General features: G+C 39.6%; 1 protein-coding gene across 3 annotated transcripts in view; it reads right to left on the reverse strand.

Annotated features, from left to right (window-relative positions):
* LOC114890845 (SH3 domain-binding glutamic acid-rich protein-like) overlaps positions 1-12193 on the reverse strand; it is a 63996-nt gene that overhangs the window by 12420 nt on the left and 39383 nt on the right. For 2 of the 3 annotated variants that reach the window (XM_029214755.1, XM_029214756.1), the window contains exons 4-6: positions 9312-9386; positions 8709-8801; positions 416-445 (exon numbers count right to left, since the gene is read on the reverse strand). In XM_029214755.1, coding sequence (XP_029070588.1) covers positions 416-445; positions 8709-8801; positions 9312-9386 — 198 coding nt within the window. The remainder of the gene's footprint in view (positions 1-415; positions 446-8708; positions 8802-9311; positions 9387-12193) is intronic. The other variant, XM_029214757.1, reaches the window with a different exon arrangement.

The following is a 12193-nucleotide window of genomic DNA, read 5'->3' on the forward strand; positions in this document are numbered from 1 at the left end:
GGAGAGAATCCCTCCCTCACCAACAAAGTGAATAGGAGGCAATCAAACAACACCAGTAAGCACCATGCAAGCTGCATAACGTGTGTGCTACTCAAGGGGGTGAGAAGAAAAAATGGAGAAGAAATCTCCACTGAAGGACTTGGCCCAGCCTGGCCTGACTTCACTGACGACACCTTCACCACAGGAGGCTCAGAAAGCCACACCCTGTTTCCCCATCAATCTCCCTTTGATAAATGTAACTCCATCTTATTTTATTTCTCTTCTTGGCAGGCTAAAGGAGGACTTTCTGGGAGTGTGGGTTGCATCCGCTTCTCTGTGTCATGAAGAACAAGGAGAATGTGGCTAAAGCTGCAACTCTCTCACCTAAAAGATGCTTTTGTTAAGCACAACACGACTGTGAAATATGCTACTGTACCTCTTCTGTTGCTGTCTCTCCCTCTTCTTCCTTAAGTCCATAAACAGAAATGAAAGAAAAATATAAATTCGCATAAGTTTTTAAGTTGAATCTAAAAATTAAGCAAACTGTATAGCCAATATTTTGTAACACTGTAAATGAAAAGTAACCTTTAAAAACTGTATAAAAATTTAAAAATTAAAACACATAAAAATTTTTTAATTTAAAAAATAAATGAAAATTAAGCAAACTATAATAAAATGCATGTTTATCAAAATGAAAGACATCTATTTATTGAGAAAACATATCAATAGCAAAGATATGATAACTGAGCAATGCCTACGTATTTCATGCATTAGATTTCAATATTATGAAATTAAAGACATATTTTCATCACTCTTACTCCTGAGAAAATATAACTAGTTAGTAATACTGCTTAATTATATGTTTGATCCTGTATCTATATCCAAAGCATATTGCAGACCTATAGAGCTATCAGGGAAAATTCAAACCATATACGTAAGCAATTAGAAAATTTGAACAAAATTATGGCTTTTTGGCTTTTATGTCCTTATAAGCATGCCTTTAATTAAGTTTTGAACCAATTAATAAAAACAGATCAAAACCTTTTTCACCATCAGAACAAAATGATAACATTTCTGAACGATGTAATATTTAAACACGGATTTCTGGTTAAAGAAAGAAACTTTAAAGTAAGAAAGGGTGAAGCCATCCTGGGCTCAAACAGGTCTCCACTCTGCCAACCCACTGGAAATTCTATTTCCCCCTGATCAAAGTGGGAGAACCAGGCGATATCTCCTAAAATTGCAAAGAAATAAGAATCTTCCCATCCCTGAGCTCATGGAATTTTGGACTGAGGGAGTTGAAAGCAATCTAATATTTGCTTCTATCCTCTTACCCAGTCCCTTCTATGGACAGATGAGGACACCGAGACCATAGAGTTACGTAACTTGCCCAGAATCAGAGCACAAGTAAGTAACATGATCAGGACTCACTTCAAGATTCCTGGTTCCCAATTTAGTCTCTTTCCTACTCTACCATGCTGCCTCTCAAGATTCTCGTGGAAGGCAAGTGGTGGAGAAGCCACCACACTGCCACCTTCTCTGGCCCAGCCTCACGTTTTTGGCCAGTTCCAGAACAATACTCTCAGATTTCTGAGACTGGCAAAGAAAATACAAAATGTGAAAACCTGATCCAGCCAGCCAAGACTGAGTCAGCCCAAGACGTTCCCCAGCACTGGGAATCTCCAAATCAATTCTGGCAACATAGTAAGTTTTAAAGCTAAAATAAAGTCCAGGAAAAGAGAGTCCTTCACTTGTTGCAAAATCCGGGTGTTGGTTTTTCAGCGATGTGTTGATTGCACCTCTTTAATATTGTCTCATTCTGCCCATGCCTTGTCCTTCCTTTGCCAGGACCACCATCTTCTCTCACCAGGGTTACATCACCTCTAGTCTTCCTTATCTCCAACCTGTTCTCCACACAGTAGCCAGAGATACCACTCTAAAAGACAACCCACCTTACCATGCTGCCCTCACGTTGAAAACTTTCCATCTTTTCAAGATAAATCCATAATCCTTAGAACGGTTGAAAGGCCACCATGATTTGGCCCCTGCTCACCTCTCTAGCCTCATGATTCTTTATTTCAGCTAACAGTCACATACAACTTTCTCACATCAGCGACACCTTCCAGGACACCACTTAAAGCGATCTTTTCAAGGAAGACTTTCCTGACCCATAAGCCTGAGTTAGGGGACTCCCTTATTTGCTACCATAATCATCATTTATTTATCTGTCTCCCTAACTAGTCTGTGTGCTCCTTGGGGCACAGCTTGTGTCTTTATTCATTTTTGGATCTCCGGGACCCAGCCACTGTCTGGAACCAAGGTATAAGCTCAATAAATGTGTTAAGTGACTAGATTAATGAACCTATAAAGTCTCCTATTAACTCTTTAGATCTCAAAGAACATTCATTTTCTTCTTATCCACATGAGATCAAATTAAAATTCACTATATGCAACACAGAATTGTTAGCTATGTAGAGTTTTACACTCCTCTAAATCCAATTATTTTTATTAATTGTGTACAGCTGAAACGAATGAATTAACAAAAAACACACTATTAAAAATGGGATTATCCTTAGAGCTAGGCTGGAGAGCAGTAGGGGTTCTTACAGGAATAAGTGCGAATCTCAACTTTTACAGGTTAGCTAGCAGCAATTACCGAGGGACCTAGGGCTTTATCAGTATCTGAATTGACCTTAATTTCTTGAAAGAGACATTAAATAGAGAAAGTAACTGCTCAGAGAATTTATAGAAATACTTAGCCTCAAAAGGTCAGGTAAGCTTTGAAGAACCTTGGCTATGACCATCACCAGCTCCACCAGAATAGAAGCTCATTTTCAGTCCCTGGACTGCCTCGCATATGGCAGCATTCAGTCTGTCAATAAAATGTTGAATGAAGGTATTTATGTATGCCACTCATGCCTCAAATCTTTCTTAGGAGGAGGTGGGATATATTAATAAAATAAACTTAAACATCCATCCTTAGCTCACAGAATTATAAAGTGTCAGAATTAGGTAGATCCTTAAAAGTCATCTATATACAACGCTTGAATTGATTTTTATGGTTGGCAAATAATTGTATTGGCAAAAGGTTATTTTTAAGATAATTATAATCACATGGTCAGTTGAGTTGAGATTCTGCAGGATCTTAGGATAGGGTATGAATCATTCACTTGACGAAGCTACAACTTAAAATCATTTTACCTTGTTGTTCTTCTAAGAAAGCTAATCAGAGGAAGCCTTCAAAGTCTTAGAACCTCACCAACAGCTATTTCTGTTGGGAACCTGGCCAGGGAGGCAGGCTGCTGATATGGCACGTGGCCAGGACTAAGGACAGGTGTCAGCCACGGTGAGTGTCAGGCAGTGGCTGGTTAGGACAAGTGGCTGGTGTGGAAGGAGGGCGGGGGCCAGTCCAGAGGGACCTGAGGAGGGCAGCCAGCCTCAGAGCGGCTGAAGGTCAGGGGCAAGAGCAGGGTTCTCTCCATCTGCAGACAGTACAGGGACGCAGCCTTAGGCTCACGAGCTTGTGGAGGACCTAAACCAATGCCCACCCTTTGGTTGAGCAACTATCCTCAAGACAGATTTTGGAGGAAGCAAAGTGGGGAAGATTTATAGACCATAATCATGCAGTCAGTCAAGCCAAGGTCTTAGAAGATTTTGGAGAGGACCATTGAGTTAGCAGAGAATACCATGTAAAATACTTTGACCTCGATGGAAACCAAACACCAAGATGAACAAGCTGTGTCTTCTCCATTTCCAGGGTTTCATAATGTTCTCATGACACCCCCAGTCTGTAGTCCCCTTCTCAGTGTGCCCAGAAGCTGAGGTGGCCTGCTTTCCTCCTTTATTCCTCTGGTACTGTTCCCAAGCCTCCCCTCTCCTCCTTATCCCCTCATCCCTCCCTGGGTCAGCAAGGAAGGGGACCATGAAGTCCCCTCTCTACAGGGGGACTGAAGCTACAGGTGACATCTTCTTAGGCAGGAATGAATGATCTTTTCAGTATGCACCATCTAGCCTCCCAAACGCTGCCCCAACCTGTCAGCAAGTAGGAAATATACACCTCGGCATCTTGTGTGTAAGAACCCCAGAGGCTTGGGTTGGTGGTCAGGGGAAGTCCATCTCGCTAAAGGAGATAACAGTTTCTGTCCTCATCTCTTTTTATCAAATCAACATGATATTCTTCGGTAAATATTTTCCCCATTAAAATGGCATCCTTTGAACATTTGCAAGTGTGTACTGAGTAAACATGTACAATAGTTGAGATCAGATGAACACAACTCAGACACTCACTTAGCTGGTCTGTCACTCGTTTTAACACCGCCAGCTGCTGGAGGGAGTTGTTACCACTGCACACTTGAAAATGGTTCTTAACACACAGAGGAATGACTTATAACATACAAATGAAAGGTTTGAAAAAAATGGCCAACCCTGAATAAGCTCTGCAAGTCTACTTAACAGAGATGCACCAATGTCATACTCCTGGTTTCCGTCTCCTACTGCAGCCATCGGAGATGTCATCATTAGCGGAAGCCCGGCAAAGGGCACACAGGACTCTGTACTATGTCCCTGTGAGTCTGTAATCATTTCAGAATAAGAGGTTAAAATACATTTGTGTTCCTTGTCATGAATAGTATGGCTGTATATACCAGAATAAGAATTCTCATTTTGCTCTCCCTACTACCCAAAATTAGAGGGAGGGAATAGAGTTACTGTCATTCCCCACACTCCAAGAAGACAGCCACATACTTGTTCTGGTTCTCCACCTCTAGGGAAGAAGCTATAAGCCTTGCTTATCAAAATCCTGGGCTGAAAGAGGCGAGGAAGCTAGATAATCCCTGGAAAAATGAGCTTGGAGCTTAGGGCTTGGAGCTGAGGAGATGAAGCAGATTGACGAGATAAGGGGGCAGAAGGAGGTGGGTGTTCCAGGAGGTGGTACCCAGGCCCTGCTTGATGTAGACGCTGAACCAGGGACCACTGGGGCATCTGGGTAGCACCTGGGCACGATGTACGAGGAAGCATACGACTGGTCACTGTGAGAGGCATGGCCACTTCCAGCCAGGGCAGAGGGCCTGAACCAAGCTGAGGGACCAGCGTCAACAGCTGCCAATAGGCAGCAGGAAACCCATGTCAGAAAGTCACCACCGCAAAGAACCAGGGCCCTCTCCCCTCCAGTCACCACTGAAGACCCCATGATGACTCTAAGTCCCCAAGAAGGAGTGAGTCTCCAAAACGCTTCACCCAGATTGAATCTCCTGCCAGCCAGGAGGTGGGGGCATAAAGCAGATATTACGGTGTCTAGAGAAATTAGTGATGCTGACGGTCCACGGCCAGAAGTGTTATGAACAAAATCTGAACCCACAAAGATTATGTTATTTATATCCCTCACGGAATGTTGGTTAGAGAAGGAAGCACAGGGAGCTGCTGTTTAGATACAATGGGCTGGAGGAGCAAAAGGTACAAATCCATGAGATTTCCCCAAGATGGTTTCAACAGAGCCAGAGATTTTATCTAAAAGCCTTGGATTTATCTAAGAAGAATCTACTGGATGTGACTGGTACTTTAAAAATTTGCATTAACAATTTATTGGGTTGGCCAGAAAGTTCGTCCAGCTTTTTCCCATAACATCTGAGGGAAAAACCCAAAGGAACCTTTTGGCCAACCTAGTACAATAGCCAACACATGGAAACAACCTAAATGTCCATCTGCAGATGAATGGATAAAGACGATGTGGTACATATATACAATGGAATACTACTCAGTCATAAAGAAGAATGAAATAATGCCATTTGCAGCAACATAGATGGATCTAGGGACTACCATACTAAGGGAAGTAAGTCAGAAAGAGAAAGACAAATACCATATGATATCACTCATACGTGGAATTTAAAATACAACACAAACGAACTTATCTACAATCAAAAACAAACTCACAAGTATAGAGAACAGACTTGTGGTTGCCAAAGGGAAGGGGTGGTGGAGGAGGGAAGGATTGGGAATGTGGAGTTAGCACATGCCAACTATTATACAGAGAATGGATGAACAAGAAGGTCCTACTATACAGCATAGGAAACTATGTTCAATATCCTGTGATAAACCATAACGGAAAAGAATATGAAAAAGGGTATATATATATAATATGTATAACTGAATCACTGTTAAACACAACATTGTGAATCAACTATACTCCAATAAAATTTTAAAAATAAAATAAAATAAAAAATCATGTTAAAGAGGTAAAACACATGATCTAATTGGCCTTTCTGATCATCACAAATAAGTCCATGTAAGCCTGGGTGCACAGCCGGGAAAGATGTGATGTCAAATAGCCAAGACGGCCTTCCCGTCTTAACCTTGAAAAACAACCCCAAAACCAGAAAAAGACAGAAGGCTCTTGAAGCACAAAATGCAAGCATCCCAAATATCAGATAGTTTTTGTCTCTTTCTTAAATGTCAATCGAGTTTCCTATATATTCAGTCCCAAAGCTAATCATGTTATGTCATTTTTAATGTTCGCTGACCAATCATAGTTTTTTCCTTATTTAACTGAATTACAGCAAGTCAAAGAGCACGTACCACTTGTCAAACGGGAAAAAGTCAAAATCTCTCTTTATGTAGGATAAATATTATTAAAGAGTTGATCATTAATGTCAATACTATATTCATCTAAAATAAAAATGTCTTCTATGTAGTCATTTCTTCATCACAGCCCAAGCAAAAATAACACAGCGATGTTTTTAATTCCTATTAGGATTCACAAGACTATAATTTACTTTGTAAAGGGCTCACAATTTTTTAAAATATTAGCAAAGAGAATCCCCAAGCTGGATGGCTTATCACTTCATTGAACTAACCAGCCCAGAGGCTGAGAAGCTGAAGCCAACCCTGCCCTTGCTGTAGAAGTCAGGGTCTGATTTTAAAAATGCTGTCTTCCTCTTGGTCTCGTGGGAGAAAGGGATTGGGGTGTAATGTTTTTACCTTTGTCTCTCTGTCTTAAAAGGAGCAAACTGAATTTCAACATGTAAATCAATAATGCTGTACCAGTGCATTAGGCAATCCATGGAAAGTTCAAATTATAAAATGTTTTTAAAGATGTTTATAAATTACAGGATAATTAAATTGTCACTCTATTTCACCTTAAATTGATTGTTTCTGAATTATACAGGCTGCCATGAAAGCCCACCTAACTTCCAGATCAAGACAGAAGATTTCATCTTTCTTCAAAACAGAAACGTCAAAGGGTCTTAAATCATCAACATTTTGAAATAGCAGTATTCACACATAAGGGAATTTACTGCCTTGGTTCCTCCCAAATTTAAATTCCTTATGATAAAGACAAACTGATACCACCGCCATTCTCCGCAACGTGGTTGTCAGTCTTGGCCCCTTTCCTAGTCACATTCCATCTGCTGGGAACAAGAATCCAGTGACCTTAAAAGCTGTCCACATCTCTCCTGGAATCAATAAATAGGTACAAATGCAAACCATGGGGGTTTGGTAAATAGTCTTTGCTACAATTGGCCCAAGGCAGAAGCCCACTGAAATTCTCCCAAGAGGAGGCTCAGCCCATTCAAGCTCCCTCGGTGGCTCCAGGGTTTCCCCTTTGCCTGGCTTCCCAACCACATTTTCAGAATTCCTTGAATAAGTAGCCCATCTGATCCACCATTATCTTAGCTTGGTGCTTCCAGAGCCACAGTCTCCCCTCGGCCCTTTACCCTGCTGCCCCTGCATTGGAACGCTTTAGAATTAGCTCACGGGCCTTGCGTCAGCGGGGCCCTGAGAGTCCCCTGACTGGCTTTGAATTGGTGTCAGTTTCCCTCCCCCAGGGACCCTATTATCCTCAGCTCCCATTGCCTTCCCACAAATCCTCTTGGTGGAGTATGCCAACTACAAACTGGCACTTGCCATCTGCCTCTACAAGGATTAAATCATGAGCTGTTGCAGTTGCTGACCTTCAACACCCCTTGAAAGGAGTTCGGGGTGGAGATCAGGAATGAGGCCCTCTGTGATCTGGGAAAAACTAGCAGAACAGGTCTTCAGATAGTTAGATGCTTTCAGGAGAAGATTTTATGAGCCCAATTCTTGCATCTCCTCGTATCTAGAAGAGCGCTAAAATCCTTCATGGTGACGTCTGCTCCTCGTGACTAGAAGTAACCTTCCCGAGACGAGCAGAACCTTCTGCAAAAAATATGCTCTTGATTGCATGGACTCCCTTTATCAAAATCACATATGTACTGACGTTTCCCGCTACCTCTTAGGAGCAGTTTCTCAGAGCTATCTGAGATGCTATCTCCCGGGCTATAGTCCTCATTCTGCCCCAAACAAAACTTAACTCACAACGTTCACGTTGTACATTTTTTTTAAGTCGACAAGTGTGATAGGAGTCCATCACTACGCATGACCGAGGCATAAGGTCCCTTGCTTTAGAAAGAACATGAACCCAACCTAACCGTAACAACACAATGACAAATCATTAAAGCCTTGCGTAGCCTGTCACTCCAGGCCTGGGTTCAGGGTCCTTCCTCTGGCTTCCTTTCCCTCTACTCACCTTGAACACAGCAGTTAACACATTAAGTGAAAATTACCTGCTGCCTCCTGGCTAAACCCTCAGTTCCTTACTTTCACGCCCACTCTCGTGTGCCCAGAAAGATTCCTGGCACCTGGCAGAGCTAAATAAATGCTTGTTGAACAGAACTGAATCCAGTGAAACTACAGTGAAAACAGCAAACACTCACATTCTTCTCTGGGGATCCGGTGAGGTTGCCCGCATCTTCACTGCCTTCTTTTTGTGCCTCGTGTTGTCCACTTTCTTCAGCCTTCTCTGTTCCCTAGTCATAAAGGAAACCCATGGTATCACTAACCTTGGGTAAGCTTCTAAGGCGACACCAGACCACACGTGCTGTGGTTTCCTTATTTAGATACACAATACATAAACAAAGCAAACGTGGACGTCTGTGTATTAGTCACTTAACCCCTAGAGTATGGGATCACCAACCCTCGACATTGCTGATTGGATCTGTCCGTGTAAGTCCATAGACCCGACTCATGTGCATGGTAGAGTAATAAAGACCCTAATAGGAGTTAATTCACCCATTTAAGTCTTGTGAAGAGAACGCCAAAGGATTCCATATTTAGGGAATATTTATTTTCTATTGCTTGTGTGGAAAGAAGCTTTATAATTTTAGAGATTAAAAAAGAAAGATAGATGATAGATAGATAGATAGATAGATAGATAGATGAGGTAGACAGATAGACAAACAGATATGAAAAGATCAGAACCTAGTAGACATTCTGAGTAAACGGGTCTCCAGGAGATGGTTCAAGATACCAGCTCTTACCTCTGTGTTGCTCTGTGCTTCTCCTGCCACATCACCATTGGGAAGGGAAGATGCTTCCTCGGAAGATTTTGTCACCTGCATCATAGAAATTGAGAATGTCTGAGAATTTTCTCGAGGATAAATAGCTTGCATTTCAATACCATTTAACTATCCAAATTATGTTTGTCTTCATCCTTCATTTTATCTTCACTACAACACTGTAACCTAATTCCATAGGGCAGTCACCACCACTCACACCTTAGAGGCAAGAAAATAAAGGCCAAAAATGTCACATTGCAAGTTAGGGGCAGGGCTAGGATACACCTTCTACTTTATGTTCTCTTGACTTAACCAGTGGTTCTCAGTCTCTTAAAATATTAGGTTATTTTTCTCATCAGAAGGAAAAAAATTGTAACTATGTGAGGTGATGGATGTTATTGTGGAGATCATTTCACACCACCTACATATATTAAATCATTATGTTGTACCCCTTAAACTGATACAATGTTATATTTCAATTATATCAGTAAAAATGGGGTGGGGGTAGGATTCGGTGATTTTTATTACAAAGGCACTTCAAGCTCGCGGGAAATAATTAAGTTATATACACAATTTCCAGTTCCAAGCTTCTATGATACTCAATATTAAAAATTTTATATGTACCTAACTCTACCTTAATACATACATAGAGGCTATTTTTGTTTCATTTTTGTGTTTTTTTTAAACAGATATGGGAACATACTATGCACAATTTGATTTTTTAGCTTAGTACATCGTGTACAGTTGTCCAGATTAATTCATATGGTTGTAACTCACTGTTATTAACATCTGCTTAATATTAAATATATAACAACTTATTCAAATATTTCCCACTTGATGGTTTTTCAGAAAGTTCACACATTTGTGCCTGTACAAACAATGTTATATTAAAATGAATAAAATGGTGGGGAGGATTAGATTTCTTTCTAAAAAAGAAATTGTAGAAATTTACATTCCCATCGTAACATGTGCCTGGCCCCTTTTCCTTTATCTCTATGAGCAATGAAGATGATTGCCCTTTTTAATCTTTGCCAACCTGTTGGGAGAAAATGGAATTTCATTTTTGTTTGTTTGTTTTGTTTTGTTTGTGGTACGCGGGCCTCTCACTGTTGTGGCCTCTCCTGTTGCGGAGCACAGGCTCCGGACGCGCAGGCTCAGCGGCCATGGCTCATGGGCCCAGCCGCTCCGCGGCATGTGGGATCTTCCCAGACCGGGGCACGAAGCCACGTCCCCTGCATCGGCAGGTGGACTCTCAACCACTGTGCCACCAGGGAAGCCCTCATTTTTGTTTTAATTTACGTTTTCCTCATTACTGGAAAGGAAAGGCATATTTTTTATGAGTTTTAGCCACATACAATTGCTATTCAGATAAATGCCTTCATATGTTTTGCCCATTTTTACGAGTTGTGTTTTATTATCAATTTTTAGAGGTTCTTTATACAATAGAAATATTAGCCCTTTGTCAGGTTGCAAGGGTTTTTTTCCAGTCTATAACTTTTTACAAATTTTGTTGGGTTTTTTGTTTTGTTTTGTCGCCCTTTATATACACAAATTTATCTAAGTTTTATTCTCTGAAATGTATTTCTATTATTTTGTATTAATTATTAACATCTAGAGACTTAACCCACCTAGAATCTAATTTTGTATATGCTATAAAGTAGGGCTCTGTTTTCTTCCAGATAGATGACAAATTATGCCCGTACCATTATTTTTCCCTTTAATTGAGATGTTATTTTTGTCATTTATAAAGTTCTATGTATGCATTTGGATCTGTTAACACACTAGTCTATATATAAATATATAAACATATCCATGGATGTATTTATCAGTTCCCATGCCAATATACAGCTTTTATCACTGTAGATTTTAACATAAATTTCAATATTCAGAAAGGCAAGACTTTGCTACACAAAGTCTCCTTTTTCAAAATTTTCTTGGCTCTTCTCAGACATGTATTATTCCAATTCATTTTAAGATCATTTTTCCTAGTGTCAAAAATATTAAATAGGCTTTTCATTGAAATAGCACTAAATATATTTATTAGTTTAGGAATTATCACTTCTTATTGTTAGGTCATCCTACTCAGAGCATCATAGGTCTCTCCATTACTTTAATATTTGTTGGTGTCTTTCAGATAAATTTATTCCTAAACATTTTAGAGATTTTTATCACCATTGTGAGTGAGATATGTTTTTTACATTTTAACTTCCTATCCATTATAGTTGTTATAAATAAAAGCTACTAATTTTTGCATTTTTTTAATCCAGAAACTTAATAAACTATAATAATAATTCTAATGGATTTTATTGGAGTTTGTTGAGATTTCTAGGCATACAATTACATCATACACAAATAAAGATAATTTTTAGATTTCATATATGCTACATATATATGAGATATTTCATTTTCTTACTTTTTTGTAATAACTACAGCTTCTAAAACAATGTTTAATAATATGGTGATGACAGGCATGCCTATCTTTCTTCTGATTTTAATGTTTCAGTATTTCATGGTTCATTAGGATACAGTTTTCTTTTGATAATTGGTTTTTATAATATTTACTCAGTTTCCTTCTACTTATATTTTAATCCATGTTTATTTTAACTAAGAATGTCTGATGAATTATATCAAATATCTTCTTGGTATTTATGGACACAATCTTACAGTTTTTCTCCATCAATAAGTTCATGTAATGAACTACTTTGATAGAAAAAATTCTGCTCTAATTTGGTGTATTACCTTTAATTCATTGCTGGATACAGTTTGCTAATATATTATTTAGACTTCCCATCTGAATTCATAACAGAAATTGATCTAGGTATAACTGAAAGTTTTCTAAGTAATATATCAACTGGTCAGGGATT

The sequence above is a fragment of the Monodon monoceros genome, unplaced genomic scaffold, assembly GCF_005190385.1.
Source record: "Monodon monoceros isolate NGI ecotype Baffin Bay Population unplaced genomic scaffold, NGI_Narwhal_1 Super_Scaffold_11, whole genome shotgun sequence".
Classification (NCBI taxonomy): Eukaryota; Metazoa; Chordata; class Mammalia; order Artiodactyla; family Monodontidae; genus Monodon; species Monodon monoceros.